Source organism: Coenobita brevimanus, chromosome 56 (genome assembly GCF_032717465.1).
Source record: "Coenobita brevimanus isolate Jiangsu-jjx chromosome 56, ASM3271746v2, whole genome shotgun sequence".
Classification (NCBI taxonomy): Eukaryota; Metazoa; Arthropoda; class Malacostraca; order Decapoda; family Coenobitidae; genus Coenobita; species Coenobita brevimanus.
In genome coordinates this window covers 26062331-26074431 of record NC_137009.1, presented here as the reverse complement: position 1 = coordinate 26074431, position 12101 = coordinate 26062331, and the positions used below count along the sequence as shown (strand labels likewise).

Here is a 12101-nt window from a genome sequence, read left to right as displayed (position 1 = left end):
CAAAACAAGGACTAGGGCTAGGGAGTCCTTCCCTCATCATTCAGCTTTGGGGTCCTGTAGGCTTTACTCAGCAACCACCATAATTGGTGGCAGCATATCAGGGCCCCAAATGTTCCGTCAGGCTGGCACCTGAACAGGGATCCCATGACAAAATTGAGTCAGTTTCAGAAAGTCCACTCTGACCCTGATCCTCCTTCCTCTAAGTACATCAGGCGAGATAGTTTTTCCAAGGAGGGCACGCAATTCCCACTGAGATGTCCTAAGTCAAGGGAAGACTGACCACTAGCATTTGGACATGGGCGTGGAATCTCTCACAAGGTCTATCCTGGTTTGATTCAGAGTTTTCCTTCTCCTAGGTGAACTGCCAATCAAGGCTATAGAGCTCCACCCACCCTGATATATTGTTGTTGGCTTATGCAGCTCATCTGGCCATTGGCAGGCCTTCCTTTTTTAGTTTTTTGGGGTGTCTAACTGTCTAATCAACTTCCTCACTAGCCTAGGCCTGTGGGTTGCTGGATTAGTTGCCGACAAAACGACCATGGGACACGTAGTACTGGATTATATGTTACCAACAGCGAATTGAACCTAACGGTGAGAAAGCAATGACAATAAGAGGGAGTGGGGTGCATGGGCCAACATAAAATATTGCAGTGGGATTTGACCGAAAAGCACCAATAGCTAACTAAAGGCCAATATGTTTAATGGAATCAAGATTTGAAAGGGTGTGGGTGGAGGTATAGGAAAACTCTTGGCAACAATAATGGAGTTAAGAAAGAATAAGGGCAGAGGGACGAGGAAAATGTGTACCCCAATGAGCACCCCAAGAATGATGAGATCGTATTTGAAACAAGTGATGATGTTGAGGAACAGATAATATAATGGATGAAACATGTGGTTGTGTAGACCGGATTTTCATTCTTAGATCTTTAATGGAAAAGTTTCCAGAGAAGGGAAAGAAGTTGTATGCAGCATTCATGGATTTGGAGAAAGTATATGACAGGAGGGCTAGACAAGCATTGTGGAAAGTATTAAGAATATATGGAGTGGATGGGAAGTTATTGAAAGTCGTGAAGAGTATGTATGAGGGTGCTAAGGTTGCAGTGTGTGTGGGTAGTGAACTGAGTGAAATTTTATATCTGAAGATTGGATTGAAACAAGGATGTGTCATGTCTCCAGGGTTGTTGAATATGTATATGAATGGGGTTATAAGAGAGATACAAGGTAGGGCAGTGGATGTTTGAGCGGCCCTAGTGAGAGAGGGCAGTGTTTGGAAACTCACTGTCCTTTTGTTTGCACATGACACTGTGTGGTTAAGTGAAGACGAAGGGGATCTGCAAGGCTTGATGGATGATTTTTTTTTATGCAAGAAAGAACTGTGCAGGGGTAAAGAAGGTACGGAGTCGGCTTAGGACACCCGATCTCTTGGAAGCAGATTTTACAAGAGATGTAATGTGATCTTTCCAAGATAAGTCGCGGGTGAATGAAACTCCAAGCATGTTCAAGGATGATGCAGCATTGAGATGGATATTACTGAACATTAGTGGGTACTTCTTTGGAAGATTTTGTCGGATTGATAGGTATAAAAACTGAGTCTTTGATGTATTAAAAACAACAAAATTATTTTTACCCCAGTCAGAGATACGAACCAAGTCAGACATTACATGTGCCATAGCCTTATCCCTTGTTTGTTGAAGTAACTGCTGAAATGGACGATGCAAGGACTGAGTAGAAAGGTGAAGGGTGGAATCATCAGCGTACGAGTGGATAGGGGTAGATGTACAGCTTAGAAGATCATTGATGAATAAAAGGAAGAGAGTTGGTGATAGGACAGAGCCCTGAGGGACACCACTGTTGATAGATCTAGGAGAAGAACGATGGCTGTCTACAACAGCGGCTACAGAACGACCAGAAAGGAAGCTATAGATGAAGGCACAGATAGAAGGATAGAAACCGTAAGAGGGCAGCTTGGAAATTAAAGATTTATGTCAGACTCGTTCGAAAGCCTTCGAAATGTCATGTGCAATGGCAAAGCTTTCGTCAAAGTCCTGAAAGAAGGATGATCAGGAGTCTGAAAGGTACTCTAGGTGAGAAGATTGCCGATGGAGCGTCCCTGACGGAACCCATACTGATGATCAGAAAGAAGTTTGTGATAGGAAAGATGTTTTAAAATTTTTCTGTCAAGAATTGACTTCAAAACATTTGAGACACAGGATGTTAAAGCAATTGGGCGATAGTTAGAGGGTTGGGTATGGTCACCCTTCTTTGGGACTGGCTGAATGAAAGCAAACTTCCAGGAAGAAGGAAAGGTACAAGTTGAAAGACAAAGACGATAGAGTTTACCTGGGCAGGGTGTAAGCACAGAAGCACAGTTCTTGAGGACAACAGGAGGGACTCCATCAGGCCCATATGCCTTGTTATTATTAAGGCCAGTGATGGCAAAAAATACATCAGCTGAAGAAATTTTAATGTCAGCTATGAGGAAGCCAGAGGGGGAGAGTGATGGAGGAAAAGCACCGGAATCGTCTAAGGTGGATTCGGAGGAAAAAATCTGAGCGAATAGATCTGCCTTATCAGTAGAAGAAATAGCTACAGAGCCTTCAGAGTAGAAAAGAGGAGGGAAGGATGATGAGGTAATGTTGTTAGAATGGCTTTTGGCAAGGTGCCAGAAGGAGCGGGAAGAATATTGGAGAGTTGAGAGCATTCAGTATGGATGAAATTATTTTTTGCAGAACAAAGAACAGGCTTAGCATGATTCCGGGCAAAAATATAAACAAGATGTGATACAAGGATGGGTTGCCTCTGGTACCTTTTATAGGCCCTCTCCATGTTGCAGACAGCATTAGAACAAGCATGATTAAACCAAGGCTTTCTTGCATTAGTCAGAGGATAAGATAAAGGAACGTATGCTTCCATGCCTGAGAGAATAACCTTCATAATACGCAAAGCACACTCACATGGCTCCTGGCCATGGAAGCAATAACCATTCCACGGAAAATCAAAGAAGTACTGCCTGAGGACCTCCCAATCTGCAGCTCGAAAGTGCCACAGTCGACGTTTCTTTGGGCGGTACTGGAACGATAGGATAGGTAAACGTAATAAGGTTGTGACTGGAGGAGCCCAACAGAGAGAAAAGATTAACAGCATAAGCAGAAGGATTTGTTGTAAGGAAGTGGTCAAGTATGTTGGAGCTCTCTCCAAGGCAGTCAGGGATACAGGTAGGGTGCTGTTCAAGCTGCTCTAGGTCATTAAGGATAGAAAAGATGTTGGTTTGTTCACCAGGTTGGTCAGTGAAAGGAGAGGAGAGCCAAAGGTGGTGGTGAACATTGAAATCTACTAGCATGGAGGTTTCAGAAAAAGGAGAAGTGTATAGAATGTGTTCCATCGTAGAAGTAAGATAGTCGAAGAATTTTTCATAGTCAGTAGAATTAGGAGATAAGGAAACAGTGCAGATATATTTAGTCATAGAATGACAAGAAAGCCGAAGCCAGAGAGTGGAGAATTCAGAAGAATGAAGTTCAGGAACACGAGAGCAAGATAAGTCATTGTGTACATATACACAACAGCCATCTTTGGCTTTGAAATGACTATAAAGAAAGTGGGAGGAAACAGAGAAGGGTTTGCTGTCAGTTGCCTCAGACAACTGAGTCTCTGTCAGGAAGAGAAGGTGAGGTTTAGAGAAGGAGAGGTGGTGTTCGACAGAGAGAAAGAGGAAAGGCCACGAATGTTGCAGAAATGAAAAAGAAGTGATTCAGACAGTGGTTCCAGACACCCCCCTGAGTCGTCACTGAGAGAGGGGCGGATGGGGGCATTTATGGTCCTCCCCCCCTCCCAGGGACTTGGAGGCCAGGTTATTGTTTGCCTTTTTTTTTTTTTTTTTAAGGAAGTGTAGCGTGTACTGTGCATGTAGATTGGTGTTGACAGTTAGAGAAACTTGTATTGGAGAGCATGCTGGACTACCGTCTGTGGTACTGAAACACTGAAAAAGTTCAGCAAAGAGGGATGGTCAGGAACCACTATGCATTTCAGCGGCTGTGTTACCTCGATTTTCTTGGTTTTCTCGGTAACGAAGTGTTGGATCACTATTATACTTTGCCACAGTTTATTTCACACCTAGCGCTAATTTCTGACTGCATAGTGCATTACCAGAAGTGTATGAGTAAGCTACATACTCTTGACAGTTGAGAGAAATTCCCGATACCCAGAGATAGTATTCGGACACAGCCATCACTACGTCACTCCTTAGACCCCACCCACCTCTCTCCCCCTACCTGTATGATCCCTCCTTCCTTCTATCACTGTTTACCCCCACCCTCCCTCAATCTCCCCCCTTCTCTCTCTCTCTCTCTCTCTCTCTCTCTCTCTCTCTCTCTCTCTCATGGAATTCAATTAAATTAATATCAACCTTGCACTAACCCACGAGATGTATATGGCTCTCCAACTGGTGCATGCATTAGCCATAAAACAATGAGGTGTGCGTAAATTGTCTTTCTTTGCCTTCATCTGGGCTATATACTCTTTGTAGCTCATGGATTAATTTCCATTTTGCCTTGTAGCCTCTACCCTAAAGTACGATTGGGGATGGGCGCCAGAGCAGTAACATGATGAATTCGAGATATTTTATTATTACACTGTATTATTATTATTATTATTATTATTATTATTATTAGTAGTAGTAGTAGTAGTAGTAGTAGTAGTAGTAATTGTAGTAGTAGTAGTAGTAATAGTATTACCGTTAGTATTGTTATTATTTTTGTTATGAGTAATATTAATAATATTATTATTACTATTATTATTACTGTTATTAATATTATTATTAGTATTAGTATTATCTTTATTAGTATTATTGTGTATAATATATATCTATAAATCCTTCTTAGGACAGAAATGAAAACGGAAATTAATCCATGGGATAACTTTTTAAGAAAGAGAACTACAGGTTATATGGAAGAGTATTTCATAGTTCAAAATACACTGTGAGCGGAAGCGGATATATGATGAGGTGACAAGTGATTACAACATGAGCGCACAGCATAACCTTTCTTTTACTCCACGTCACTTTCCAAGAACAAGTCTTCCTCATCATCGCTGTCGAGGTTTATGATGACGGGATCTATGCTGTGGTGTATGTTGTCTGTGGCCCAGTACTCCTCCTCAAAGCCTTGTGATCGGCGAACCGCACCTGCCCACACCTCTGCCGTTACACCCATTTTTGCCTCCTCCAGCCTGGCCTGCAAGTCTGCCCAAGTGAAGTGTTGTAAGGACGAGCGCACGTGTCTTTTCATGTGCCCCCATACTTGTTCAATGGCATTCAGTTCTGGATGGGCTGGTGGCAAGCGGACGACCTCATGACCCCACATTCGAATGGTGTTGTCGACGAAGTATTGTGGCTGTGGACGGTTCTGTTAGCATATGAGCAAGAGCTCAGGCCGTGTCGCGTGTGGCGGGAAGGGCAGCCTGTGTTTCTCCAACCATGTAATGAGGTCAGCTTTCCTGGTGGCAGTGGTAGGGCAACGACTCTCCTCCGTCTGCTGGCTGTGATATGGCGCATTGTCTAATACAAGCACAGATGGTTCAGCCAGCGAGGGCAGGAGCTGTGATGTCAGCCAACGAAGGAAGAGCCCCCCGTTAACCTCGCCGTGGTAGTCACCGCTGGTTGTCTTGGTGTGGTAGCACAGGAACGAATCCTCCTCAAAACCATCAGCGGTGCCGGCTGCAACTACCACAAAGCGGTCCCCTTCTCCGGGGGGCACGTGACGGCTGTACGTGGTGCTTGTGGCAGGTTGCGTTGTGTCCACCCACTTCATGCTGTGGTGCATCCTGGTGGTGAACCATGTCTCGTCAAGGTACACCACCTGCATCCCTCTCTCCCGGTGTTGCTTGAGTGCCCTGAGAGCATTAATCCGCCGGCATACAACATCCAGGGACTCCTTCCTCACATACATAGTCCGCTTTGATGTCCTATAGCGGAATCCCATATCGTGGAGGAGTCGCCACACCGACGTATCCGAGGTTGCCATCGGAATGATGCCGTCGATCATCAGCTCCTCCGTCAGGGAAGCAATAGTCATAACTTCTTTGGCGGCGAACTTTGAATGGACTTTGCGACGAATGGCCGCTACGGTGAAACTGTCGAATCCACCCGGTGTTGTGGGAGGTGTTGCAGGTGGTGGTGGTGGTAGTGCCTGGGCCGTCCCTGCCTCGCAGTTGGTGGTGCGATGCCGCCTTTCCACCGTCCTCACCGCGCGGACGCTCATGCCGACCGCATAGGCAACCCTGTCATACGGCCTGCTTGGTGATAGGTCAATATTACAACATTAGTGATATGTCTTTTACCTTTGGTGAAGTATTATCAGGGCTGGAGACAAAAGTCACCTTGATCCATTACCGCTTTAACAACGAAACCTTGGCAAAGAAAATGTATAAATAAAACACACACACACACACACACACACACACACACACACACACACACACACACATGAAGGTGGTTTCTGTCCTTAACCCTAAAATTTCTTACACCACCCACCATATGTGAAAATGCATGATGTGCTGTATTATAACCAAGTGAATACCTTATATGGTGTTTTATTGGCTCATATGACAATTTCTTTACCCATGTTCGGGTATGTATAGATAGTTTATGCGTATCCGTTGATATGGAGCCCATCACTCATCAAGTTAGTGATGGGAATGAATGGGTTGCAGTAATATAGCTATAAACGACACGCACCTGTGCAAACTGAACCTCAGCCGATTGTCTCTCTGTTCCTTGGTAAACAAGGATAAAAGCCGCATGACAATGCCATTCCTGCAGCCACGGGGACAATGACGTAACTTATATGCCATACTGTTAATCCTTGGAGCCAACGTCCTGTATTTCTGGGGTATTACTGTAGAGTGCAGCCACAAACCCGTTTAACAAACCATGTAACTTCGCAACACCTCAAACTGCTCAGCTCCAGTAAACCATCTGTTTGCCATCATTCTCGCTCGTTATTACCCTCCACATTACCGTAACCAAGTCTTTACTTCCACATTATTTCACTTTACAAAAATGACAAGTGCATGTTGGTATACCATATTTCTATATACTTCAGGAATACAGCATGCACCGTAAGTTATGAATCCAAGAGAGAGAGAGAGAGAGAGAGAGAGAGAGAGAGAGAGAGAGAGGAGGGAGGGGGTAAACAGTGATAGAAGGAAGGAGGGATCATACAGGTAGGGGGAGAGAGGTGGGTGGGGTCTAAGGAGTGACGTAGTGATGGCTGTGTCCGAATACTGTCTCTGGATATCGGGAATTTCTCTCAACTGTCAAGAGTATGTAGCTTACTCATACACTTCTGGTAATGCACTATGCAGTCAGAAATTAGCGCTAGGTGAGAAATAAACTGTGGCAAAGTATAATAGTGATCCAACACTTCGTTACCGAGAAAACCAAGAAAATCGAGGTAACACAGCCGCTGAAATGCATAGTCCCGAGGGCTGATGAAACAGGAGCTCCAGCTCTCCCTGACATCAGATTTCCATCCACCTTGGAAATACTGCCCTGCTCGACTGGTCGTACAGTCTACTCTCAGGAGAGTGTGTGAGAAACGGAATCTAAAGGTGAATGCAGGAAAGAGTAAAGTGATGATCTTCAAGAGAAGTGAAGTCAGTGAATGTCCAGTGAGGTTGGATGGTGAGGAAATGGAGAATGTGAGTGCATTTAAGTACATGGGTAGTGTGATGAGTAAGGATGATAGTTTAGAGGATGAAGCGCTTGAAAAGGTGCAGCAGGGAAGAAAAGTTGCTGGTTCCTTGAAAGCAGTGATAAGAAACAAGGAAGTGAGCATGGAATTAAAAAAGCTACTACATGACAGTACTGTGATACCAACTCTAACGTTTCGAAGTGAAGCTTGGACCTTGTTGGCGGGACAGAAGTCAAGCAGTATCGTAGGCACTTAAAAAAAAAAAAAGAATAGAAAGACAGCAATGACTGATTGGCAGAGTTAAAAAGCAGAATGGATAAAATATTCTAGTTGAAGGGGACGACCTAAGGTGTTATGTCCTTGTTAATACCTGAACTGTGGGGAGGAAAGAACACAACGGGATTCAATGTGCCACTAGAGTCGATCATTGATCATTCAGTTAAGAAGTTTACATAAACTAGTCAGGGCCATGGGATGATTATTTTGAGGAAGGTGTCCAGTTTTACCAGGTTTAAGAAATGTGTGAAGAATCGCTACATGTCAGTCAAGGGAAAGGAAACGTCTGTCTGTTTGCGACGGAAGTTTTTCCCGGCGGAACGATATACTATCAGTCTTGTAATAGATTATATAGTAGTCGTAGCCGAGATGTAGTAAATAGTGAATAAATATGTGAGGAAATAACATCAGTTCACTTGTTGTTGATGATGGGAGAAGATAAAAGATGAGTCTGAGGTTGACTGTAGTTTTATTGTCTTCAAAAGGAAAAAGCTCAAGATTTTTCACTATGTTTGTCTCACAAGAATGTCTTGAGGTAAGAGAGGTTTTATGCCTGCTAATTTCTCGCCGAGCTTCTCTCGTTCCACTCCCCTTCTCGCTCTCTCTCCACTCCAGTCTCCTAGTTCCTTCTGACTTCTCCTCCACTTTCTTTCCATATATAAGAACTTCCATCACGTGGGCTACACTGTCGTCAAAATATTCTAGAAGCGTGTGTGTGTGTGTGTATGTGTGTACATATTTTGGCTTTCCGGCCAAGCGCCACGAGGGGCTGAATACAGCATTCCCTAGCGGGAATATGCAAACGATGTTCCTGCAGCCCTAGCCATGACTTTGACTTAACCTAGATTACATCTATGCTACTAGCTATTATTTATGATATTTTAGAGCTCGGCAGTGGATCGTCAAGTATCAAGGGGAGTAGCAGCGGGGGAAGCACCTAAAATGAATGAGGAAGTTGGACAATATATCATGCTGAGAGGAAGAAGATTTAGGAGGAAGAAGGTAAACATAAGAAAACAATTCCCTGTCAACAACATGGAACTACCAACAGGGGGACTGAGGAACAGAACAGAATGAGGTAAGAATGAGTTGTCTTCCAACACCGACCAACGCAAAATCAAAGATCCAGGTGAACAAAGAGACAGATATAAACAAGAGAAGGAACGAGAGTGTAGGCCAAAGAGTGGAGGGGATCCAGAGTATCTCTTGCTAAAAAAAAATAGATATTTTAATAAGACTGTCATGGAGCTAATCGCTGAGTCTTCCTACAGGGAATACCGGCAATTTAGTCACGACGGAGAAGAATCGATAGGGAGAGAGAATGAAGTAAGGTGAACTCTGGAAAATTAAAATGGTTAGAAGGAGAGAAATGGAGAGAGCTAACAGTGATCCACTGACGGAGAAACACACGAGTATAAGTTAGAAGGATAGGAAAACAAGTAGAAAGATATTCATGGGCATCATAATTACAGGTAAGGGGGATAATGTCATATAAAGAATGGGATCCGCGAAAAGTACAATTCAGAATAAGAACTGGCAAGATCGAAGAATGGTTTCCTGGAGAGAGAGAGAGAGAGAGAGAGAGAGAGAGAGAGAGAGAGAGAGAGAGTATTGTGTGTGAGGAAATAAGAAAATGGAGGTCTGTATGATGGGTAGGACTCCTCTGACTTTCATCTGAAAAAATGCCATAACAAATGAAATAGAAAATTTATTCCAGTTGGAATGCAGTGGCTGTTTACAGCATGGAATGCGACAGTAACCAGGAAACATAGGTAGATCAAGAACGGAAGGGATTTGGAAAGACTGGGAGGTTGTGGTGATCAATGAGGAGGAGGGTGGCTACACAGAGGAAGAGAGGGAAACAGAAGACGGAGAGGGGAAGGCTCAGGAAGGGTAAGAGGGAGTAGGGGGGACAGAGGAACGAGGGGAATGTATTTCTTTAGTTAAAAGAGTATGCAAGAATGAGATACAGTGAAGGCAACCGGGAACATACTGAATGAGAATGAGGTCAGGTAGAGGTAAGAGATAAGAAGAGAGGAAAAAGAGGAAGAGGAATCAGATAGGGAGACAAGAGCAGCGAAAGAATTGGAGACAGGTAGGGAAGCCGAGGCACTGGAAGAGCAGGAGACGAGTGACAACACGAGTATTACAGGCCACAGACACAGTTGCCAGGGGAATGATGTAAGCTACGTGCTTGGCGACTGACTTCTTGAAGGGAAAGGCCAGTTTTTCTGTGAAAACAAGTCACTCCTGTTTCAAAAAGGCATACTGGGTATTTTCTGCAAAAGGCTGTATGTCGACCTTTACAGTTCTGCAAGACAGGATGCTGCAAGGACAGGCACAGGAGGAGAATGAAGCCTGGGCACAGCTGCAGCAGACAGCCTGTGATCAGCAGCGCTCAACCAGGTGACCAAAGCGGCAGCAAGAGGACAGTGCCCCTGATGATGACAGAAGGGGAAGATTATGAAAATCAGTTATCCTATGGCAATGTATTGGCAACGTTGGCTGGCTGTTAGCGGCGTCCAGGGTGAAGATTAATAAAACTATATAGACAGAGAATACTGAGGGTTGTTGTTCGGAAACAATGATGCGAATATCATCAACACTCAGCAAAACTTAGGTTTCCAAAGGAAAAAAAAAAAGTGGAAGACGTACAGTGCCTGTAGAGGAATTTAACTGTGCATCTGGAAAGACTGAAAGGGAATTACCAGAAGGATTAAACAAAAAGCTTGGGTTGCAATTAGCACTCTGTGAAGATGAGGGCCACTGGGTCACACAGAGGCTGTGGCATCACTGCCTACATGGCGAACCATAGAGAGACGAAGGGAGAGGTTATCTGTAAGTGTGGTGATGTTAAAATATTGCCATCACATCTAGGCTCAACGAGTGAGATGACTAAGGAAGGATTAGTGAGTAAGGAAGAAGGATGAAGACGGGACAAGGGAATCCAAGACAGGAAGGGTAGACTTGGGAAGGAGTGGAGAAAAATAAGGTTAGATAGTCATTACAGAAGAAGAAGATGAACAGGTGGACAGAGTCGTGGATGTAAGGGGTCATGAGGTGAGAGTTGGTGTAGGTAAATGTGAGGAAACAGCAGAGATGAATAGAGGTTTAAAATTAGTACTGAGAATCAGAGAAGTAGCACCAGGAGGAGCTGGGGTCGTCATCGAGGTCAAAATAACAACAAGAACCAGGGAGGGGGAACTTGAGATAATTTCCATAATCATATATGGAAAAGAAAAGGCTCATCATGACTGCCAAAAAACAGAAAGGACCCTGTGGGTGGAACCTGGAGTCAAAAGGGCCGGCCATTTACTCAATCAGGTATCAAGCTCAAAATATGTACTCCCAACCCTACCCAAGGGAATAGCAACACACTGTGGGAGATCAGAACCCCACATCACTATGCTGGTCCAGTGGCAGTTGATTGATTGTATTAAAACTGGTGGTGCAACTGCCGCCGGACAACAGGGTAGAAGACGGAACAAAATAAACAGTGCATATTCAAAATAATGTTAATAATTGTTAGCAGGAATAAAACACCGTACATAATAAAAGAACAGTTTATAAAATATCAATTACTTATAAAAGTGGAAGGAGGCCCGCCTCGCGAAGAAAATTAAAAACATCAGTAAAATCGCTAGAGGCTTCACCAAGCATCAAGGACAAACAGTAGGCACCATCTGCCCCCATATGCCTATGGAGGAATCTCTGACATAGTTCCCCCAAACTCGGACACTTGACCAGCAAGTGACGGACAATATGAGGAACAAGGCAATCATCACAATACGGTTGAGTCTCACCACTCATGAGGAACCCATGTATAAATCAAGAGTGCTCAATGCGAAGCTTAGCAAGAGTCATCTCCAATTTGCCGAGACATGGAGAGGAGAACCCTTGGCACAACCACTCTCTGAGAGATTTCTTTTAGTTTGTTATGAGCAACACCATCCCAGTGTCTGCCAACAGGTACAAATTGCGTACAGCAAGTAAAGTGTTACATCAGAATCAGGAAGCAGGTAGTTGGTTGGGGGCTGTTGAGAAGATGCAGCTTTAGCTAATGTGTCTGCCCTCTCATTGCCCAGCACACCAGTATGTGCGGGAACCCAACAGAAGTCCACATGGCGACCACGACGG

The 12101-nt window shown here is 44.2% G+C and overlaps 1 protein-coding gene across 1 annotated transcript; it reads right to left on the bottom strand.

The window, feature by feature from the left end:
• Positions 1–5402: 5402 nt before the first annotated feature.
• On the bottom strand, positions 5403–6254 carry LOC145401667 (uncharacterized). Its single transcript, XM_080273856.1, has one exon. The coding sequence runs from the start codon at positions 6252–6254 to the stop codon at positions 5403–5405; it is 852 nt and encodes a 283-aa protein (XP_080129982.1).
• Between the last annotated feature and the right edge of the window lie 5847 nt (positions 6255–12101).

Excerpts from the sequence above, each read along its gene's own strand:
- LOC145401667 (XM_080273856.1), bottom strand. The coding sequence starts at position 6,254 with ATGAGCGTCCGCGCGGTGAGGACGGTGGAAAGGCGGCATCGCACCACC.